Here is a 24,071-nt window from a genome sequence, read left to right as displayed (position 1 = left end):
GTATGTAGCCAGCAGCCAGTGTGAGCGGCCAGCAGCCGCAGTGAGCGGCCATCCAGAAGCCGGCGACTGATCTGCCTCGCCCCGGAAGAGCGCAATGACGGTGCCAACTTGGGCCAGTGAAGCAGCGTCCTCCACAACTAGATTGAAGAACAAAACAACAGAAACTTGTCTGTTCCCACCCCATTCCCCAATAAAAATCTTTAAAAAAACAAAAACAAAAGCAAAAAAACGATGATACATATAATAAAGAGTTTAGAACAGTAGCACATGGTAAAAACACAATAATAATAGCTGCTGTCATTGTAATCATCATTGTTACTTTCGTTCATTCAATTGCACTTACTTCTCATGTAATGACTGTGGATAAAGCACTCTAATATATAAGAATAAGTGCAGCAAGAAAATGTCATCAGGGAACACATTCATAAAGGAAGTCCTTCCCTTCTTAATATCTATACATGAAAGGTCAGAACTTCATTATTTTTCATATTTTACACATTTGCTCATAAGAGAAGAAACAAAAAATATAGAAAGCACAGAAAAGAAATTAGACATTTCCTGTTATCATCCAGAGTTAGGGCTTGGCTATGATTCAAGGTCAAAAGACAAGGTTCTCTGGCACCCTTCAAGTCTAGATTAATCAACAAACATCTCTACAGTAAGTGATTTTGGATAGTATCTTTATATTAACACAAGCAAGGATAGATAATGGAGTAGACTGGAAAATCACCTTCACAATAATAAACAAGACCTCAAAGACATTTCATGCCTGGGTGCATGCCCGCAGACAGGCTGGGGGATGCGCTGGGGCTCTTCTGCCTTGGGGACCTTTAGGGCAATGTCCTTCCCGAAGGCCTGGTGATACCTTCCAGGGTAGTGAATGCAGCTCCTGAAAAACATTTGCTTCACTATGCACAGAACATTCTGAGCTGAATCTCAGAGTCTGAAGGGACGTTAGGAGGCCATTTAATTGGAGCCCATTTCACAGATGAGGAGGTTGAGGCCCAAGCGGTTAAGTGACTTAGCCAAAGTCACCTAGAGGCAGCAGTGGCAGAGCCTGGTTCTCCCAGTTCCTGTCCCTTGCACGTCCTGCTGCTCCACGTTCCCTCTGACGTTTCCTCATCAGTGCTGGCTGCTACCCACACACTGCCCTTCCTCCTACATCCCCAGTCTCCCTAATAAATAATGGATGCTTAATGCTAAATTCTTCCCAGGTGCAAGATTAATGGCACTGGGGTGAGCTATGATTTTTCCCACCCTTGAGCTATGCTATGCATTTCAGTCATACTGGTGGATCTTTATTATGTGAATTTATATCAGGTTTTTGCTTAAGCAGGGCACAAGTATAGTTCTTAGCAATAACTGCCTGCTTTCCTACTCTCCCAGGGACCCTGGAGTGTGGCTGTGCTGGGTTGGGGGTTTTCTGAGTAAGGCAGGTGGGGAGATACTACCTTTGTTGGGGAGGTGGAGACACTTTCTGCAGGACCCCACTTCATCTACCCCATAATGCCCCAATGAAAATTAACCTCCTCCTCCTCCCATAGAGTTTCCATTTTGCTTGTGGGGTGAGGGGGTCCCTTTACTGGAGGGCCCAGAGTCATAACCCAAGCATGACCGCAACAGGTTTGATTTAAAGAACTGTTTTCCCATTGTTCTCACTTGGTTTTTCAGTTTCTCGACATCCATAAATGAAAACAAGATGAGCCATCATTGTCCCCTAGGCTGATCCCTCATCACACTCAATTTGCTTATTTAATGTCTATCTTGCCCAAGTCTGGATGCTCCTTGAGCTCACCTCATCTCTGTCTTTCATGAGCTTAGCACAAGGCACTTGGCATTCAATAAAGCTTTGTGAAACTGAACCAAAATAAAAAATTCTGTCCAATTGCCAATGGGGTGGAATTCGAACTTAAGATAAAGGGCCCACTTTCCCTAACAAATTTCCTCCAATGCTAATGAGCTGCAAGACCACCGGTAAGTCAATGGACGCCCTAAGCCTCAAGCTCCCCATCTGTAAAATAGGAGAGCTGAACTGTGGTCTGTGAAGCCCCTGCTTGTTTTCACATGTACTGTTTCTTGGACTCTATCTGCTGTAGAAGGGCTCAGATTCCTCTACTATCATCATTCTTGGCAGAATCTGATGTCTACTTACAGAGCAACCCCCCTCAACCATCCCCACCCAGTCATCTCCCTCCCCATCTTGAAACATGTGAACACTAATAAGTTTGTTCTTTTACTTAACAGATAATTATTGATTTCAACCCTGTACCAGGCCCTGGGTTGGGAGTTGAGGATACAACAATGAATAAGTTAGTAACCCAGCCCTCAAGGAGCTCCCAATCTATAGGACTCAAATAACAACAACAATAACAGCTAACATTTATTAGCAGCTATGTGCCAGACACTATTCTAAGTGCTTTATAAATATTCACTCTTTTCCTTACAATAATCTAGGCGGTAAAAACTAAAATTATCCTCATTGTACAGATAAAGAAATTGAGGCATTGAAAGATTGAATAAGGGCCGGCCGAGTGGCTCAGTTGGTTAAGAGCTCGCTCAAGGGTTTGAGCTCTGAGCAACAGCGGTTCGAGTCCAGCCCGAGTTGAGTTGCCGCTGAGCTGCCAACAGGTGGCAGGATGGCTCAGCTAAAAAAAAAAAAAGAAAGATTGAATATGTTGCCCATAATTGGTGGTGCTGTGACTTGAACCCAGGGAGTCTAATTCCAGCACCCAACTGTATATATATTACCCACTGTATATATATATTGGGCTGTCGGAAAAGTCATGATGTATTTTATCTAAGTTTTTTGTTGCAAAAATGCGTCATGACTTTTACGACAACCCAATATAAACAGATCCATTACCATACTACAGATATGGGCTTTGACAGAGAGAGGAACAGACTTCTGAGACCAGGAAAACAACTATAAAATAATTATTGAGATAATCTACCTCACAGATTACTATAAAGATGAAAAGTATCAATATGCAGATATAGTGCTTAGAACAGTGTCAGCCAATAAGCCTTTAACAAATATTAGCTGCTATCATTATTGTGGTTATTTGCCTCCTCCCAAAGACTGGGAGCTCCTTTAGGGCTGGGTCAGTGTCTTATTGTTACATCCACAGCCTCCAATCCAGGGCCTAGCCCTAAAATGAAGCCAGAAATTATCAAGTGGGAGAACCTAACAGGTGTTCAAATCTACTTGAGGACCTGTGATGTGCCAGCCCTGTGCTGAGTTTTCCACATGTGTTATCTCACTAATCCCTAAAGGGCTGTATGGTTGTACCCATTTTCCAGATAAGGCATATCACGCTTACTGGCTTAACTTGCCTCAATTGCTTCTTCCCAACTTGCACATTTCTGAAAATACTTTTCGCTTTTTTTTTTTTTGACAAAAAAGGGGAGATAGGAGCAAAGACAAACTTCCCAGTGATGGCTGATGGTTGGTTTGAGTACAATGTTGGGGGGCCATATCTGGGACAGAGAAAAATTTTTAAACCTCCTTGAGTTTACCATACAGACTTGCTGCTCCAACTGCACGCTCCCGAGAAGTACTGAGGAACTATTATTTTAAAAACTATTGGGTTGTCGGAAAAGTCATGACACATTTTTACAATGAAAAACAGAAAAAATACGTCATAACTCTTCCGACAAACCAATATTATGAATGAATCAAGATACACTGCAATAAAGATTCTAAAAACTTAATCCGGGAATAGTCTGTTCATGGTAGAAAATGAGAAAGCACAGATAAGCAAAAGGGAGAAAATTAAAATCCACTCTAATCCTACAGCCAGAAATAACTAGTGTTAACATTTTGATCTTCATGCGTGTCCTTCCAGGTGTTTTCTACGCGTATGAAATAGGATGACTATTAGGAGTGCTGGAGCATTGCCAACACTCTTCCCCCTCGGTCCGTACCCTACCCCAAGCCACTGCAGGGAATGCTGGTTTGGACAGTGTCAATTTTCCCCTCTTCCTCTTCTGAGGGCCCAACATTTGCCACAGAGATTCTCTAGCTTCTGTGGTGGAGAATAGGAAGTGGGGGAGGCAAAGAGGGAGGTGGGGTGTGGGCCACACGATTTTTTGATGGGGATTTTGAGAGAGGTGCTGAAGCAGCTATAGAGTGTAAATGCAAGAGGAATTAAGGGAATTTTAAAAGGATTACCGGGCAACTTGAGCAAGGGAGGAGAAGTATTTTAAAATTACTTTTGTTGATATAAATACTCTCTCAGACCCAGCCACTTGGGTCATGATTTTATAATCAGAACATATACATACATACCTATGTGTATACGAGGTCTGGCAATTAAGTTTGTGAACTTGTTACAGCGATGTTGCTAACCTTTTTTGATATCAGAGGGATTATTCATTATGAATTTGTACCAACTGGAGAAACAGTTAACCAAGTTTACTATTTGGAAGTGCTGAAAAGGCTGCATGAAAAAGTTAGATGACCTGAACTTTTCACCAGCAATTCAGGGCTCTTGCATCACGACAATGCACCAGCTCACAGGGCACTGTCTGTGAGGGAGTTTTTAGCCAGTAAACAAATAACTGTATTAGAATACCCTCCCTATTCACCTGATCTGGCCCCCAATGACTTCTCTCTTTATCTGAAGATAAAGGAAATATTGAAACGAAGACATTTTGATGACATTCAGGATATCAAGGGTAATAGGATGAGAGCTCTGATGGAATTCCAGAAAGAATTCCAAAATTGCTTTGAAGGGTGGACTAGGCACTGGCATCGGTGCAGAGCTTCCCAAGGGGAGTGCTTCGAAGGTGACCGTAGTGGTATTCAGCAATGAGGTATGTAACACTTCTGGAGGCTGCAAGTCCAAGATCAGGGTGCCAGCAGGGTCAGGCGAGGGCCCTATTGCAGTCTGCAGACTTCTCACTGTATTCTCACATGGGGTAAGGCTGCTCTGTGGGATCTTGTTTTATAAGGGCACTCATCCCAAGCATGGGCTCCACACTCATGACCTCATTACACCCGAAAGGCCCCACCTCCAAATACCAACACATTAGGGGTTGGGATTTCAGCATATGAATTCGGAGGGAATGCAACTATTCAGACCATGGCTCACATGTTCATAAAGTTTTACATGAAAATGTTTATAGCAATTTTTCCTAGTAGCTCCAAACTGGGAACAACCCAAATATCCAATAATAAGGTGATGGATAAACAAATAACGGTATAATTATAGAATGGAGTAGTACTCAGTAATAAAAAAATAAACTACTGATACATACAACATAGATAAATATTGAGCAAAAGAAGTCAGACACAAAAGCATACACGCTGAATAATTCCATCTATGTAAAGTTCGAGAAGAGGTAATACTATGATGGTAGGTATCAGGAAAGTGGTTGCCAATTGAGGGTAACGGTGGTGAAGACTGACTCAAAGGGAGAATGAGGCAACTTACTGGAGGTGATGAAAATCCATATTTTGATTAGATCGGTGGTTACAATAGTATATCCATTTGTCAAAGCTCATCCAATTGTACACTAAAGACCTGTACAAATTTTGCCTTAAGAAAACAAACAAAATGAGTTGGGCAACATAGCTAGTTTGATGAGGATGGTCAGGGAAGGCCTATATGAAGAAGTGACATTTTTGGAGACCCTGAAAAAGGGGCTGGCCATGTGACCATCATAGGGAAACTTATGAAAAAAATCCTGAGATGGGAAAGAGCTTGTAGTATTTGAAAAAAAGAGAAAGGTATCTGTTATGGACTGAATTGTGTCTCCAACCCAAATTTATATGGTGAAGTCGTAATCCTCAGTGTCTTAGAATGATACTGTATTTGGAGACTGAGTCTCTATCTAGGTAATTAGAGTGGTCCCTAATTCAATATGACTAGTGTCTTTATAATAAGAGGAAATTTGGACACAGACATGTAAAGAGGGAAGACAAAGGAGGGAGAAGATGGCCATCCACAAGCTAAGGCGAGAGGCCTGGCACAGGTCCTTCCCTCATTGCCCGCAGCAGGAACCAACCTTGCCAACACTTTGGTCTCAGATTTCCTGCCTCCAGAACTATAAAAAAAAAATTTCAGTTGTTTTAAGTTGCCAGGTCTGTACCGCTTTGCTATGGTAGCCCGAGCTGACTAATACACAGGACCATGTGGCTGAAGCCCTGATTGTCAGGAGCTGGAGCTGGAGAAGCAGGCAGGGGCCAGATCACGTAGCGTCTTGAAGGCCATGGTCAGAAGGTTAGGCTATTTTCAAAGGGCAATGAGAAACTCTGGAAGAATTTTAAGCAGAGGAGAAATGTGATTGGAATGTATGGGCGGTCAGTCAGACTCTTGCAGTAATCCAGGCCAGAAGAGATGGCAGTGGCTTGGGTTAGAGTAGACATAGACAAAGAAGTTGTGGATAGTTCATGATATATTTTGGAAGTGTGCTGACAGGACTTGCTGGATGAGATGTGGGGATGAAGTAAAGGAAGGAGTCAAAGCTGAGACCCTTTACCAAGAAGGGTCTCCCTGAGCTCCCCAAGCCTGGGTCTTCCTCTGGGCCCTCCCACTTGCTGTTCCTTCTGCCTGGAACGCTCTTCCTCTGGGGGTCAGCCTAGTTGGCTCCCTCATTTCAAGTCTCTGCTGAAAGATCACTTCCCCAGACAGCCCCTGCCCTGTCAACCCAGAAAGAGCACTGTCTGTAATTCTCCATTGCCTTGCCTTGCCTTACGCTCCTCCATAGCATTTCTGACACTGTGCTGTATATCTCTGTGCTTAGGTGCTTATTATCTGCCCCTCATTGGAATATAAATTCCACGAGGGCAGGGACTGTGTCGTGTTTCCTGCCGCATCTCAGAATGGCAAATAGGACTTGAATAAATACTTGTGGCACGAATGAATGGCAACTAGTCTTAAAGTAGCCTGGAGAATTTCTGCTCAAAAGTCTTCAACAGTAAAAGACATTTCCATGTGTTAAAAGGAATGAGACAGTCTTATTTAGAATGGAGTTGAAGAGGAGGAATGAAGGACTCTTGAAGCCATTTACTCTAGGATTTCTTGAGTTATGAGTTCTACCGTGGATAGATGTCTCACAAGGTCATACTTTCCAAGATACACAAGATACACAAAGATATCACTTTGCCTCACTCAGGCACTTCTTTTCTGGAGCACAAGAATTGGAAGGCCCTCTCCAAAATTTGCCTCAAGGCAGTGATTTTTCAGCTCAGCGTCAATCACAGTTTCATCCAGTAAGAACAGATTCTGAACAAATTCTGCCACTTCACAGCAAGGGCTCGAAGACCAAGTGGGGGGTTTCAGCAAGATAGATTTCTGGGCCATCTGGCCGTGATGAATTGATCTGGCTCCACGTCCATTTTTCTCTCCACCAAACAGGGTCCTTTGGGCAACACAAAACAGTGCTGCTTTTCTCCATTAAATGCCTGTTCTGGCTATAAGAACCCCATTGCAAGTGCTGCCCATTAGTGAGGAATGACAGACATTTAAAAAGGAACCAAACTTCAGGGGTTTCACTTCCTTTTTGTGGGAGCTCTATCATGGTACAGGGCAGTCAGTGGTTCCTCCTGAGGCTACATCTCAAAAGCTTCTCTGACAACAAAGGGAAATTGGTACCCCTCAGCACAGGTAGGGGGGTTCAAAATAATGGTTTGATGACTTCTCTTCTGCAACAGATGTGCAAATGGAATTAAAAAAAAATCTCAGGCAATTTTCTCATTTCACTCTGATTGCTTTCCAAAGGATGACCCACAACTACTTCAAAGCTATAGGGATATTAAAAGAGCATGCTGTCTCTGTGTTTTAGGTGAGTAGGAAAGACATTACACAGTCTCTCATAGATTTCTAAGCAAAGAGGGGCATTTTTTAATCTTCCAAAGAGTGACCCATAATTACACTGCGATTATGAGGATGGAGAGTGAAAGGTAAAAGAAGGTGCTTCAATTTCATCAGCAAAAGGACAAGTGTCAGCATTACTCACTGCTCCTAAAGCAAAACTTCTTCATCCTGGAGCAGGGGTGTCAGGAACTGGCTCCATGCTCTTGCTTTTCTCCCCCTTAACCTGTTGCCCTCCACAGAGCAGTGGAAATTCAATTACTGAGCAAGTCACAAAACTCCATTCACCCTGATTTCCAGCCACTGGCCACCTGTGCTTAGCAAAGTGTGACCTTAGAGATCACCTTTGGAAGTGTGGCCTGTGTTGGGGCAATGGGTGGAAGAAGTTCTTGGGCACCCTTTACAGAGCCTTTCTCCAGCCCCATCATGCTGGAGAAAGGCACCCTTTGACGAATACAATCCTCTCTTTGGTGTGTGAGAAAATCCATAGCAGTTCTGAAATGTCTAAATTGCTAGAATGGAAAAGAAACAGAAAAAAAGTATATCCCTCTATCCCTTATAGAATCTGTTAGACATAGTTATAACAATGAATTTCCTCTGTGTGCTTTCTGCATTCACTCATTTAACTTTCACAACAACCCTATAGGCGGGTACCTCTGTATCCCCATTTTAAGATGGGGAACCCAAAGCACAGAGAGGTGAAGTAACTAGCTCAGGGGTTGGCAAAATGTGGTTTGCGAGCCACATGCGGCTCTTTGGGTACATACATGTGGCTCTGAAGTGAAATTGAAAATGAAAATAAAACTATCATAGTTTCATTTATAAAATTTTAAAGGATTTTTAAATTGTCTTATTTGTAAAAATATATTTATGGCTCTTGAATAATTTTTAAATTGTTGTGAGGGACAGGATTGGCTTTTCCGTCTCAAAAGTTTGCCGACCCCTGAACTAGCCCAAATTCACACTGCTAGTAAGTAGCTGAGCTGGGACCTTAAAGCAGCCCAGCTCCAGAGGCCATGAGCATAACCATTCCACAGTACTGCGTGTGAATGCTGAGAATATATGAGCCACAGTCAATTCATTAAAAATACCTTTAAAAAAGGAATCAGCCTGAAAGAAAACATGTAAGAGTGGCTTTCTCTCATGGGAAGCTATTTTGCTTTTTCGTTTTGAGGTGAGTCATCACCTGATTTTTGTCAGTTCCTTAGCTGAGCTGGCACTGCAGGCAGCCAGGAGACAGAGAATCAGTCTTGAGAGTCAACACTATTCCATAAGGAAACAGGCTCCCCCCACCGCCAACTCACATTTGCTTTCTCTCCTATTACCTCTGGAAAAAGCCAGACAGACTCACAAAATCCCCTCTTTGTCATGCTATCTGCCTCCAAAACACAACCTCTAACTGTAGCCGGGACTTTCCAAGCTCACGGGAACAGTGATCACTGGCTTATCATCATGTTGGTCTTTCTCTTTATGGAGTGTCAACCAAAGATGAGAGGCTGAGACTGGAGGGAAGAGTGGCGGCGGGGATTACGCTGGTTTTGCTCCTTAAAAAGCCCAACTACCAATGTTCTTTAAGTAGCGGGTACTATCATGGTCACAGCACCCACCCACTCCTCTTCCATGTCTCAGCTAGCGGGTCTGGGGGAATTAAGCCTACCTCACCTCCGTCGGTGAAGTCTGACTGGGTTATATCAGTCAGTTTAAGCCCCTCTGCCCTTTACCTCCATTGCTACAGTGATTGATCCTGGGCTGGGCACTTGGCCTCAGTTAGAGTAAAACCCATAAGCCTTGTTTTATGATTGGGAAGAGAGGAATTCTCTTGCATTGGTCAAAGTAGTACACAGATGTGAGGCCTGAGGCTGCTGCAGCCATTTCCTACCAGAGAGAACCAATCTGTAGATGAAGCCCGCACACGAAGAAGGGAGGTGCTGCATAATGCGGAGCAAGGAGCTGGAGCCCCGACCAAACCATGCGCAGTACACCCCCTTAATGACCTAAGGCATTTTGAGTTGGGCTGGATTTTCTGTTATTTTAGACAGAGCATCCTAACTGATAACCACCATTCAGACTGAGCTTCAGACAGTAACATATATTTGTCTACAGTTTTGATCAGCCAGTCAAATCAAATGTTTATAAGGCCCAGGGCTATAAATCTGCCCCATACTTTTGAGCCTCAGCTCAGGAGTCACCTCTTCTGGTTGACACACTTGTTTGTTCAGCTGCTCAACAAATAGAGACACTGCGTCTCCTCTGCACCGGTTCCTATTCCGAGTGCTGAGGTTTCCAGGATGAATAAAACATGATTCCTGTCCTTGAGGAGTCAAATGGGGGAAATAATATACGTAAACATACAGATGGAAGACAAGGAGTGAGGGCTATGATTGGGGGGAGTCCCAGGTGCTGCTGGAACACAAAGGATAGGCATCTAAGTCAGATCCATAGATATGGGGTCAAGGACAAGATTCTGGGGGAGATACTGTTTGAACCAAGTTCTGAAAGCATGTCTAGACAGGTGGTTCTCAACTACTAATGGGTTTGCCCCCAGGGTATATTTGGCAAAGTCTGGAGACATATTTGGTTGTCACAATCGGGAGGTGCTACTGGTATCTATCTCATGGGTAGAGAACAAGGATGCTGCTAAACATCCTACAATGCACAGGACAGCCCTCCATACAAAGAATTTTCCAGTCTCAAATGTCACTAGTGCTGAGGTTGAGAAACCTTGGCCTGCACGAAGCAGGTAGGAAGGGATGTTCAGAGCAGAGGGACGAGAACGTGCAAAGACACAGAGGTGTGCAACCACATGACAAGTCTTGCAGGGCATGTAGGCTGGAGCCCAGGGGTGCTGACGGAGTGGCAAGCTTCAGCTAGAAGGGCGTGCCCAGCCCAGCCAGAGCAGGTAAGTCCTGAGCCAGAAGCTGAGAGTTTGAGTCTTATCCCTAAAGCTATGGGGAGCTACTGAAGGATTTGAAACAAGGGGATGTGTTTCAGAAGAATTCCTCTGGCAGCTGTTTGGTGGCTTCAGCAGTGGTGAGTGATGGGGACTGGGTCAGGCAGAGGCTGTGAGACAGACAGGTTCAGAACTTCAGGGGGATGCTCTGCTCCCATCCCTGCTCACTGCTATAGGGCACTGCGTGTCTCTCTACCTGTCTCTTCCACTAGTCCCGAAAGCACCTTGGGCAAGCAGTGGCATGAATCCACCTTTCTCTTCTCCATAGAGCCTCACACAGATAGTACAATGGAATTGCATGTGGGGCTTAGATGCTAAGCCAGCAGAGAAGGCAAAACTCATGTAGAGTAAAACCTTTGAAAAATCCCTCATACCATCCACATAGTACAACATACATAGCCCATGTAAACCACCTTATAGAGTAATATGTAAAAAGAAATATATAAACTGTAATGGACAATATGAACAGAATATATGCAAAAGCTAATTATTTTTTGCAACACTGAAATTATTTTTTCGTTTGTCTTTCAAGGCCTAGGTTACTGACTTTTCCTATATTCAATGCAGATATAATGCAACGGTTCCACTGCACTCAATAAATGTTTGCTGGAGGAAATAAAAGGGATAGCAATTCCCAAGCGGTATTCTCCTTGGACTGCTGGCCTCTGGCTCCTGTGGGGGTTTGGAGGCCACATGTGGGCCAAGGAGAACCAGGGTTGGGAGAGACCAGTGTGGAGAGGACATTCTGTGCTGCTCAGGACTGTAGGACGTGTTCCTCTAACTGCCAGGCATACTGCCAGCAGCTGGCCCTCAGATATCAACTGGGAATTGCCCTTGTTTTCCCTGGGCATTGCTAGGATTTGGCAACGCCAGTCCTCTCACTGGGAATTGTCCTTTGCGAAAGAGAGCTGCCTCCCCCAAGGACACCCAGTAACTGCTCATACTAGAGTACAAAAGCCAAGATACTTCGCACAAACTGGGGACAACTCTGAGGGCTCCAGAGCTCCCTGTGGGATCAGCTGAGGACTTGTAGTATCCGTCTCATAGCCCAACTTTTAACTCTGCCCAATCCCGCTTCCTTCCCTCCCCTACAGGTGTCCATACCAACAGCATGCTGGGTAATCTGGCCTGCAATAAGCGGCCACCCTGGTCAAGAGGCTCTGAGGCCTGAGAGTCCAGGAGAAGCAGGAGGAGAGGTGGGTACCAAGAGCAGGCATCCAGGCCACAGGGAATCAGAGAGAATGAGCAAGCAGATGGCACTTGTGTGCTCACACCAAAAGGGAAGTTGTTTGTCTCCTGCCCAGTGGGCAACTGCCTACATGCGAGGGAAGTCCTGGGCCTGCCGGGGAGGTCTGGCTCCACGTGAGGTCACTAGGCCATCCTGAAACCTGGCCTGCTCTCGCCCAAAGCTGCTAACAAGAATCCACCTCCTGCTCCCCGCTTGCCAAGGGGCCTCCATCTTTGTGGGGTTAACAAGTATTTTTCCGGGCAGCCACCAACCTGGTGAGATCTGGACTATACCAAAAGGCCCCCTTCACCATCAAACAGCTCTACCTCTTTGTCTCAGGCTCACCGAGGTAGCCGGATTCCAGGTGATCAGATATTTTCATTGGCTTAAAAGCCCCTGCTAAAATACAATGTGCTATAAATGAACTTGAGGTGACAGACCACGCCAGGGTTATTAATCATTTAAACTTGCAGGCAGAGGTGGGATAAAGAAACTAAAAGCTGGATGGGAGAGCATGGAAGATAGCTCTAGGGGGAATGCTAATGGGATGGTTGGTGGTAGCAGCGGGGTCAACATAAGAGCACCTAGTTCTGAGGGCAGCAAGCAGGTTGAGGTGAAGGTCAAAATCCCCAAATCCAACCACGTGCTTCTTAATGAAACCAAAAGTTGGTTGTACCCTTAACTAGGAACATCACACAGTGTCAGGACACTCCTGTGCTTTGCCTTGGTCTCCAGCTATCATGCTGAGGCTGTGATATGCTGGAGGAGGGGTGGCAGTGGGTGAGCAGCAGTGACTCCCATTAATAACCAGATTTTCAGATTTATCTAGAAGGCCCTGACTTGCTATAAGCGATTGCAGGCAGTCAAGGGCTTTCTGGATCATTTTTCATTCCCCTGCAAATGGAACCCATCAAAACACTGTTTAGATTCTTTGGCCTCCTTCCAGTAACCACTGCTCACCTGGAACAAAGGGAACGGGCTGCACAGTCCACCCAGAGAGGCCAGCAAGATAAACACCCCATCACACACAACACAATGCACCCGGGCCTTCAGCAGGTGGCTGGGGGCCGAGCTCTGAGCGACACTTCCATCTTCCCCTTTGCTATATTTCCTCCACTAGTTTTCTCAACTGCTTCCCAAATACTTCTCTGCCCGGCAATTCTCCTCTCATCTTGCTTATCTCTGGTGCCTGTGGTGGGGATGGTGGACCGGCATTTGGGAACGGCTTTGCAGCATGTACTCCTGTAGTGCTGAGGCCAACTGGGTAACCTACACTTCAGGCCCTCCACGAGGCGGCGGCTGTGGCAGAAATACTAGGTTCTGTCTATTAGATGCACTAGTGTGTAGTTTGGACAGAGGACATGAGGCTCCTAGTGGGTTCCAGGACAGCCCACTTCCCCACCTTCTTGAGGAGAGGCACCAGCCCCTCCTCAGGGCCAGCCCTGTGGTTTTGTTCAGTCTTTCGTGGGACATCCCTCCAGCCCTCCAATGTTGTTGGGAGCACGTAACTCCTCACCGTCATTTTTTTGTCTGTTTAAATGGCGTGACGTTTTCTGCAGCTCAACCTTGCCTGATGTAGTACCCTTTTTGGTAGATGTATATATACTTTTCAGTTATAAAATCATCTGGTTTTCACTAACCTTTGAAACCATTTCCCCGAAGAAGGTCTCTAGAATGAGAACTGATGGTTGTGATTGCTAGAGCAGAGCCTTCAGTATCGCCTCTGAGATGCATCGATGGACCAATCATCCTTCTTCACATTTTCAACCCACTGCCCACATTTTAGATTCTGAACCCGACAGTCTGCCGTGAATGCTCTCTAAGTACCTCCAGGGTATGGGACCTTGGACAAAGAGCTGGAGAGAAGCCTAAGGAAAGTGGCTTGCCAAGGTCTCTACTTCTGAGAGGTCAGCATTTGCTTTCAAAGTTATAATTCAGACAATCTGTTCCAGAGTCTCCTTCATAGCCAAGGTACATAGCTGACCCCATTCCTGTCATAGGTTTTTAAACTCCAAACACAAATCAAGGTTGGGAGGTGCATTTTTATTTCTGGGAAATGATCTGATTATTACTCTCCCTTTGGGAGCAAAGACTGATTCATCATCCACACTTGGGTTTTTATTCTGTCTGAGAATTCACGTTTGGGCCGTTTTCTTCTCTTCACTGCTTCATTTCCTATATGATTTTCACTTGGAAAATAACATTAAAAAAAAACTTTGAAAGAGATACTTTTGCTTTTAAATATTAGGCTGACATTATCTCATCTATCCACTTTATGCACTGGAATTAATTTTAATGCCAAAGTTAATTTAATGATCTGGTCTGGCCTTTTAAGAGTGACCAGTTTTGGACATCTTTCTAAAATCATGTATTCTTCTAAAGGGGAGGCCTTTACCTAGAAAATCATTACCCAAATGAGCCATAAATACTGTCAGGAGTGTGTTGCATCCTTAGCTGTTAGGAAGAAGACCAAGAAGTTGAGAACTTGTGCAAAACACAGTGATCCCCAAACCCCTTGGATCTAAGCATCTCTCTTTTGTAGGCCCTAATACTTCCTGCTCTGTGGAAACATTTTGAAGCAATCCAGGCTGCCATCATTCCTGGGGCTAAGATTTGCTTGTGGAACCTGTTTTTGTTTGCTTATTTATTTATTCATTCATTTTTACATGTAGGCTTTTCTGTTGGGACTGTAAAGTAGTCAACTTTTGAAAAATCCACAGTTAAATCAATCTCCCAGTGCTTTGTTTCTACCATGTCAAGGAGCAGGCTCCCCTGGTGTTACTTATCTGGCAGAAAGGTCTGGAAATTTTGGCCTGGCTTCAAGTTCCCCAGACCCAGTAGGAAGATTGAATGTTTCCGACTGAATGACCTGTTCACTGCTGGGCTAATGGATTCTTTTGCCAAGAGCACTTTGGCATTTTTGGAAAAGCAAGAGCTCAGAAGATGAATGCATTGTTTAAAACTATGACTCTCCTCTTTTTATACTTTATCTGCTGGTCCATGTTTTGCTTGTGTGAGTTATCTATGAAAGAATTCTTGTGAGACTTGACATCTAGCCTCTTCGAGAGACTCAGAAATATAGACTATATATTATGTTATGTGAGGACAGATGTATAGTGTAGTGGGTGTACATGGAAGCCATATTGCATGGTGGTTAAGAGAACAGGCTCTAGAGGTAGGCAGACAAATTATGTAACCGCTCTGTGCCTTGGTTTTTCCATCTAGACAATGGGCATAATGAGAGCACCTTCTTGACTGGTGACTGTGCAAATTCAGTTAAATAATACATGTGAAAAGGCTAGAATAGGACTTGGTCTATAGGGTATAGTCAGTAAACGATAGCTACTTTTCATAAGGATAGAATAAAAAGCATAGGAGGGTTGGGGCGGCCGAGTGGCTCAGTTGGTTAAGAGCTCGCTCAAGAGATTGAGCTCTGAGCAACAGTGGTTCGAGTCCAGCCCGAGCTGAGCAGCCGCTGAGCTGCCAATAGGTAGCAGGATGGCTCAGCTAAAAACAAACAAACAAACAAACAAACAAAAACATAGGAGGAAATATAGGAAGCAATTTCACTCTTACAGTCAAAAGTCAAAATTCTTAAAATCATTCCCAAGATGACCACTTTCTCTTAAGGAAACTTTTATTTGCTTATGATTCTGAGATACCATGCACACCTCAAAGAAATGTGTATTAAAAAAAATCTATTAGTGCTGCCTTAAAGTAATATATGAGTGGAATATTTACATGTTTGTGAGGGGTGAGCAACCTTCTTTAAAAATCATCTTTCTTCTTCTTTTGTTCTAGGTAATTTACTAACACGACATTCCAAGAGCATTGAGTACTGTAAGTCATGGTACGTGGTTAAAAAAAATCTGAAATGTTCTCTTTTCAAGACTAATAGGAAACCTCTGGCCTAGTTCCTCAAATTGTAAAAATGTCTGTGCCTAGAACCTCACCAGAAACCTATAAATACTAATCTTGAAATTAATTAAGAGTCCTATCATACCTCAGGTGTGCCCAAGCAGAAGAAAACGCTCCCTCAACTACAAGCATCCGGGAACAATATTCACTGTTGGTAGGGAGGGATTAATTGGAAAACTCGAATGCCCAATATTTAACCACAGGCTGATTATCAAATTGATGACCGAGTTTGGTATAAGAAATAGTTTCATGAGGAGAAAAACCAATGTTGAATAATTTAATTTGGAGACAACGATTTGCTCAAAGCATCTAGAATTTTACAAAACTAAACTATCAAACTGTCTTATATGAGGAAAAAAAAAAGAAAAAGAGAAAGATAAGGGTACCATCACCAACACAACCATTAAGTTTAAATTTAAGGAAGGTAATTAGAAATTCAAATTAGGTAGAATATCTCTGTTTTTAATTGGACCATTTAAAAAACCCTATTTTAAGCTTTTGTGGAAAACAATGACCAATCTTGACGGGGGGGGGGGGGGGGGGGAATCTCCTTGCCTGTAAATTAGCATGGTGTATTTAAGAAATCAAGTGTCATTTTCAAATTACAACCTCACAAATTATACTAAAATTTTACCCAGACATATTTGAATCATAGCTCTTGTTACAGAACATTTTTTATTTGTAATAAGAGAAACGTTTTAGGAGAATGGGAAAGAAGCATTTTTCATAAGACCTAAGAGTATATTTATGTCCATTTGAAATTCTGGGGTAGGGTGAAGCTTACTGAATATCTCAGCAGAGTATCATTCACAGGGGTGCAACTCACGGGTGCATCGACACGTAAACAATTTGATAGGAGGCACCAACCTGCAACCCATCATCTGGGGAAGTTTGATGGATTTAAAAGAATTTTTGCAGTTTGGAGACATCACTGAACATAAGCAGTGCTTCATCATATGAAATCACCAAATTGCTCTGTTGGACATCTCATTGTTTCCATGGCATATTGAGGAGTTATGAAATCAGGAACAAATCCAACTCCTAAACATTGCTATGAATTAAAAGAAGCTTGTGTTCAAATGAATTCTAACCCATGGCCATGGTTTCTACTGAGTTCCTAAGAACGGAGGGAGAAAAAATTAAGGACATTTAGAATAGCTGTTGAGTTTAAAGGTCAATAATGTACTATTCATAAAATTGTCAAATTTAGAAATCAAGATCCTTTTAGCAATAGTTTGTTACTCTGGCAATTCCAGGTAGCCTTACTTTGCAAAATAGGCAATAAGGAATAGAAAACAAAATATCTTACTGCATTTTTAAATTGCACAAATATAGAGTAAACAGAAACACATGGGATGCTCAATTCCTTTTGCTTTCAGGGAAAGCAAAGCTTGTATTCACCGTGGCCCAGTAGAGACTTACATCATATCCGCTGTTACGGATTCCACGCCGGGGTCGCTCGCGAGTCACCAGAAGGTCCATCTCTGTTTCCCCCGGACTCGGGCTATTCAGGGACTGCCGGCTTCGGTAGACAGAGTTTTTCGTCTGTTGCCTAAAAAAAATTCAACAACTGTTATGATGCAGCAAATGCCCTGACAGATGGAATTCTCCACTGATCCAAACTACCGGCAACCAATGAAGGGTTTGGTTGGATTTGCCTCGCGCCTCGCAAATCTCAGAATTGATGCTATTTGTCCCTCAGCCATCAGGGGCCATAGAAATAGTGGAATAAAGATTTTCCCCCCCCAGATGCTGTAACCATTTGGCTGAATTGTAAATGCTCTTTCATATGGTAACTACAATCAATTGCAGCGCTGCAAGCTCATCTAAAATCCTGCTGATGGCAAGGCCAGGGGCGTTCCCTTGACCCTCTAAAACAGCTAGCACTGGAAGAACAAACTTGCTTTTGTTGACTGTTGACTCAGCAGCCTCTGTTCCTTTTAATCTTTCTGAATCCACACCAAGGGTTCCATGATTTGTTAATAAGCCCTGTGGCTAATGGGATGCTTAGTATAATACTAACACTGTTGACAGGTTTTCTTTTCTACCTTCACCAGTGGATTCCCTTATAGGCTAAGGAGCCATAAACCAAGAGGCAATTTGGGGGCTTGTCCATCTGTCCTTTCATCCATTCATTCATCCATCCATCCATCCATCCATCCATCCATCCATCCAATATTTACTGAGTGCCTACTATGTTCCAGTCACTGTGGAACGTGATGAAGATCCATAGAAAGCAAGACAGAGCTTACATTCTAATGAGACAGACAGACAACCCACAGGATAATTTCAGAGTGGTAAGTGCTAGTAAGAAAAAGAAGAAGGGCCGGCCGAGTGGCTCAGTTGGTTAAGAGCTCGCTCAAGAGTTTGAGCTCTGAGCAACAGTGGTTCGATTCCCGGCCCAAGCTGAGCTGCCACTGAGCTGCCAACCGGTGGCAGGATGGCTCAGCTTAAAAAAGAAAATCAAGGCGATGTGACAGAGGATAAAAAGGATGGGAACGACTTCAGAAAGGATGGTCAGGGAAGGCCACTCTGGAGAAGTGACATTTCAGCTGAGACCTATTTAGAGGCAGCCACATGGCCATCTGGGCACAGAGCATTTCAGGCCCAGGGGGTAACATGTCAGGGGCTCCACTCAGCCCCCCCGCCTTGGAAATGCAAACATTTGTCAGCACTGTCCTGGTTTCACTCGGCATCAGAGGAATTTTTTTGAGGGGGGGGGGGTAAGAAACAGCAACAAATGATGGTTGTGGCTGTACTTTTATTTTTCCACAAGAGGCAACTCTTTTGAGTGGGGAGTAATGCCCAATGGGGATGGGTGACTTTCATATGATCCTACAGAGTGACAGAGGTAGGATAAAATCACTGACTTCCTCTTCATCCAACGATAAGTTTCTTTCTGTAAATAACTTGCACTTCAGAGAATCTATCTTGAGAGAACTCCTCAAATACCACCTATTTTATGTCTCAGTTCTAAGAGTCTATCCTTTCAGGGATTGAAGGTGAAAAGGGTGCATTATTTATTCCCAGTGATGATGCGGGGAAGTTAGAGACCTGGCAGGTACAGATGTCTTTTCATAATCACAGCATGAGTCCCATCCCGTTAGTCCAGAATACACATTAGAACTGCCAAGGCAAAGCACTACCCTTACAATTAGCCCAAGGAGTAAAACAGACACTAATAGACCTGCTACCTCACCATGAGGAGCTTATAAATACTATTTAGTGAGCACCTGTGTTTTCTGCTTGCCTGGGACCCTAAGAACCTTTTGGTAAGAACACTATGATGTTCTTTGTGGCCTACCCTTCCTCCAGGGGCTGGCATGTGACTCAGGCTGCACAATCACAGCATCATAGCCCCAAGGCCACATTGACTGGTCAGAAGGTGTGCACATGAGTTGGTCCAATGAGACTGAGTCCCAGGAAAGAGGTATTCTCTTGGTATTGAGGTTTCTAGGAAGCTAGGAGATAAGCCTAGAGGCACTGGCAGCCGGTTTGCCACAATGAGATAAGAACTTTCCTGAAAGGGAGCCAGCAAAGAGTGAAAAGAGAACAAGATAAATATGGGAGACATTGTATGACCCCTTCGATCTAGCTATGCCGAAAGATTTGACCTTTAAATTATGTTCAATAAATTCCCTTTTTATTTAACCAGTTTGTGCTGGATTTCCATCATTTGCAACCACAGGAATCCTGACTAATATGAGCTTAAACCTAGTAATAACAAACCATACCCTATAGTTATCTGCAATTAGAGGCTTCCTTTAGGAACGGAGCACAGCCTTGTGAAACAGAATCTGTTCTGAGTGATTCACACTTTAAGGAGATCCGAAAGAATTCTCTCATCCTTGACCTAATTACAAATCTTTTTTTTTTTTAAAGGAGACTTCACAACTGTCCTGAGGTTGCCAATTAGCCCATTTAGAAAAGATTTACTAATAAGGGTGGTGGGGGAGTAAATACTAGGATTAGTAATTGACATTTAAGTAGGTTAGTTTTGGAAGTATTAGAAACACAATAGTGAGATTGTGTAAGCCGTTTCAAGAACCATAAATTCGAGCGAGTGCTTAGATACTGGAGTATACTTCAGTCTCCTTTTCCATCAAAGACAATGTTCCATTATGATGCACAGCTTAAAGGCTGCTGTTTCACATGGATCTCAATTGACCAGACCATTAGTGTGGGCATGGTATACAAGTAACTCCTTAAAAGTAAATTAGACTCTCGGGTAGACTTAATTTTAATCAAACAGAGTTCCATTAGGTGTATTAATTTCTTGTTGGTATTTTGCTGTCATCTGGAAAAGTTAATACATTTCAAAACTTGCGAACTTGAGAAGTAAGTTTTTTACCTCTGAAAATATTGCTGGGTGGACAATGATAAATTTGATTTGGATTTTAGTCCCACTATAAGAAAGTAGTTCTCAGACTGTGTTTTACGGAACCCTAGGGTTCCATAAAGATGGACTAGAACCACAGAGAAGGTGGAGGAGGGGGAGGAGGTCCTGCCTCCATCAGAGCAACTCTGTTTATGTTCTCGCCTTAGGTTGGGTTCTTCCAGACATTGACTCTGTGATGATTTTAGTGCAAACGGTTTACCTGGGAGAGCGCTGGAGGAAGCACAAATTGGGGTGTGGGGAAATGAGAAAGGCTAAGGGAAGGAGGCTAACAAAAGGTATGATACAGAGCAGATTAGTGTTTTGGGCACAAACTCACTGGAGAAGTGTGGGAGAAAATGGTTGCAAGATATAGGTTTTATTTTATTCAGGCATGGCAAGATCAACAGATCAGATGAACTGCCATTGGAAAGACAGCTTGTTATACTCACAGATCCCAGGAGGAAGGGCATGCCACGCCATGGTGGAGTGGGGGTACCTGGGGAAGCACCAGGGTCAGTCACAAGGCAGACAGAGTGAGGGGGAAATGTGGACAAGAGCCTTTATTGTGGTTTCCGTGGGAAGGAGTGGATGAAGCAGGCAAAGCTGGCTTAGGATTGGATCGTTTGAATAATGTCAGCAGACTCTGGGGCATAAAGGCTGTCCCTAGTTGTCCGGTACCTGGCTGCGGTGATTCGAGCAGGGCGATGGGGCCCAGAGTGGGAGGGCCCTGTGTAAAGGGGGCAGCTGGACAATGGGCTCCGGCTTGTTGGCTCCCATATGAAAAGCATGCCTGTAGGTGAGTGCTTTACTTTTCCAGGAATTGGCTGTAGACATTCCTGGTAGGGACAGTTTCTCCAGGGTCAGCAAGGCCCCAAATGTCAAATCATCAAATACAGAAATTAAGAAACATGGTTATTACAACAGTGTAGCTTATGCCCCAGAATTCTCCTGCCAGGGGTGTTTATCCATCAGTTCCCCTGTCATTGACTGACTACCTGACACTTAAGATCAGGGACTGCTGAGAAAAAGCCCTCAAGTTCGAGTCATGGATGTTCACAGTAAGGAGGATACTGCTGGCCTGTACGGCACAGCGGGAGGCTAGGGGAGCAGATGGAGGGGGCGGGGCTCTGACAGTGTCTGCCTCATTTATATTACATACTTTGTGTCTGGGTAAGAATTTATAACTTAAAAATGGGGTGTTCTTCTGACTTTAAAGAGACAGCCGTGAAAACTCTTCTAAAAGATTTCAGGGTAAGTCAACATTGGAATCTAAACTTTGTGTTTTACTTGATTTATTTAGGTCTCAGGGTAAAATTCTGGTTACTGATGGATTAGAGAGTGAGTGGTTCCCTTCCTTGTGCCTCGCAATGGCTAGGTCACTGAGAGCAGTACCTCTGGAGAGGTGAACTGCAAATAGCAATTAACAGGTAATCTAACCTGTGAGTGTACATCCTATCTTCTTAGAAACCTCAGTACTAAGAGAATACCTCTTTCCTGGTTGCTCTAGCAAAAGCCCTGGGACTCGGTCTCATTGGACCAACTCATGTGCCCACCTTCTGACCAGTTCACGTGGCCTTGGGGCTATGATGCTGTGATTGTGCAGCCCAAGTCACATGCCAACCCCTGGAGGAAGGGCAGGCCACAAAGAACATCAGAGTGCTCTTACCTACAGTGTACACACAGTAGGCAGCCTCTGGAGTCAGCAGTAGGGTGTGACAAGAGTAACACCACAGAGCTTATGAGTCTCCATCACTCCCTTTTTCTCTGTTAAGCTTTCCTTCCCTAGCCTATCTCTTCTTGTTTTTATTTTAAAGATTTTATTGGGGAATTGGGGGAGGGGAACAGCACTGGGGAATTGGGGGAAGGGAAACAGACAAGTTACTGTCATTTTGTTCTTCAGTCTAGTTGTGGAGGATGTTGCTTCACTGGCCCATGTTGGTATTATCATTGCGCTCTTCCCGGCTGATGCAGATCGGTCACCGGCCTCTGGATGGCAGCTCACACCAGCTGCCAGCCGCTCACACTGACTGCCGGCCACACATAGTAGCTTATGGCAACCCACTGCAGCAGGGGCTGCAGCCTACACCGTCGCCGGCGACTTACAGCAGCCCAGCTCCAGGCCGAGCTGTTGTTCACCATCTTAGCTGTAGAGGGCTCAGCATCACTGGCCCCCATGTGGGATCTAAACCACAGCCCTGCTGCTCAGAGCTGGCATCCCAAGTCAGCTCTTAATCAACGTGCCACTCGGCCGGTCCTCTCTTCTTGCTCTCATTTCCATTCCCATCCAATTTGTGGTTATCCATATTTTTTTTTAACTGGTCAAAACACTTTTTAACATTATTTTTGATGCTTTAGAGTCACTCAATCATGTCTTCAACTGACATTTACTAAGAATTAGCTCATAGATCAGCAGGCCATCAAAGAGACTTAAGAATATGGCCTGGGGCCAACTGAGTGGCTCGTTGGTTAAGAGCTGGCTTGGGATAGCAGGTCTGAGCAGCAGGGCCGCAGTTTGGATCCCACATGAGGGCCAGTGATGCTGTGCCCTCTACAACTAAGATGATGAACAACAGCTCGACCTGGAGCTGGGCTGACATGAGTCACCGGCGACAGTATAGTCTGCAGCAGGGCTTTAGTGGGCTGCCGTGAGCTACCGTGTGTGGCTGGCAGCCAGCCTGAGTGGCCAGCAGCTGGCATGAGCTGCCGTTAGCCACCGTGAGGGATTGGTTGTCCAATGGCCGGCGAGCAACTGCCTCAGCTGGGAAGAGTGCAATGATAACACCAACATGGGCCAGTGAAGCAATGTGCTCAACCAGACTAAAGAACAAAAAGACAGCAACTTTGGGCCGGCCAAGTGGCGCGATGGTTAAGAACTGGCTTGGGACGCCAGAGGGCCCCGGTTCAGATCCCACATATGAGGGCCAGTGACACTGCCCTCTACAGTTAAGATGCTGAACAAAAGCTCAACCTGGAGCTGGGCTGCTGTGAGTCGCCGGCGACAGTGTAGGATGCAGCCCCTGTGGCAGTGGGTTGCCATGGGCTACCGTGTGTAGCCAGCAGCCAGCGTGAGCGGCCAGCAGCCGCTGTGAGTGGCCGTCCAGAAGCTGGCGACTGATCTGCCTCACCGGGAAGAGTGCAATGATGGTGCCAACTTGGGCCAGTGAAGCAACATCCTCCATAACTAGACTGAAGAACAAAAAAAACGATAGCAACTTGTCTGTTCCCCTTCCCCAATTCCCCATCATTGTTCCCAGCCCCCCAATTCCCCAATAAAAATCTTTAAAAAAAAAAAAAAGATAGCAACTTTGTTCCCCTTCCCCGATTCCCCAATAAAATCTTAAAAAAAAAAATGAATATGGCCCAAACCAATGCTAGGCAGTGGAGGTACACCGCTGCAGAAAAAAGTTTTGTTCATTCTTATAAAAAGCCTCAACTGAAATATTTATTTTTCAAATAGCTTTCAAGATAAGTTCCTCTTATTTGCACATGATCTTTGATTCATTTTCTGAATTTTCCGAGTGTTGGCAGGAAACCAAAAAACCAACCCCCCCCCAAAAAACAAAAGAAAAACCAAGAAACAACTTCTTGGCACCAGTCTATAAAAGACTGCTGAAGTAAAAAGCCTTAAAGTGCAAAGTAAAAGCTAAAGAAACCCCTAGCCTCCCCATAAAATCCATCTTTTCTTCTGTTTTTTTCTACACTTACCAACACGGTGACACATGCATTGTGATCCTTCTCACAATTTTACATCAGTAGCTTGTTATACCCACCAAGCCTAAT

At 44.3% G+C, this 24,071-nt stretch overlaps 1 protein-coding gene across 4 annotated transcripts in view; it reads right to left on the bottom strand.

The window, feature by feature from the left end:
• KIAA1549L (KIAA1549 like) overlaps positions 1–24,071 on the bottom strand; it is a 259,088-nt gene that overhangs the window by 30,777 nt on the left and 204,240 nt on the right. For all 4 annotated transcript variants that reach the window (XM_019639559.1, XM_019639557.1, XM_019639558.1 and 1 more), the window contains one exon: positions 17,336–17,465. In XM_019639559.1, coding sequence (XP_019495104.1) covers positions 17,336–17,465 — 130 coding nt within the window. The remainder of the gene's footprint in view (positions 1–17,335; positions 17,466–24,071) is intronic.

The sequence above is a fragment of the Hipposideros armiger genome, unplaced genomic scaffold (assembly GCF_001890085.2).
Source record: "Hipposideros armiger isolate ML-2016 unplaced genomic scaffold, ASM189008v1 scaffold_44, whole genome shotgun sequence".
NCBI lineage: Eukaryota > Metazoa > Chordata > Mammalia > Chiroptera > Hipposideridae > Hipposideros > Hipposideros armiger.
This window is presented reverse-complemented; position numbering and strand designations above follow the sequence as displayed.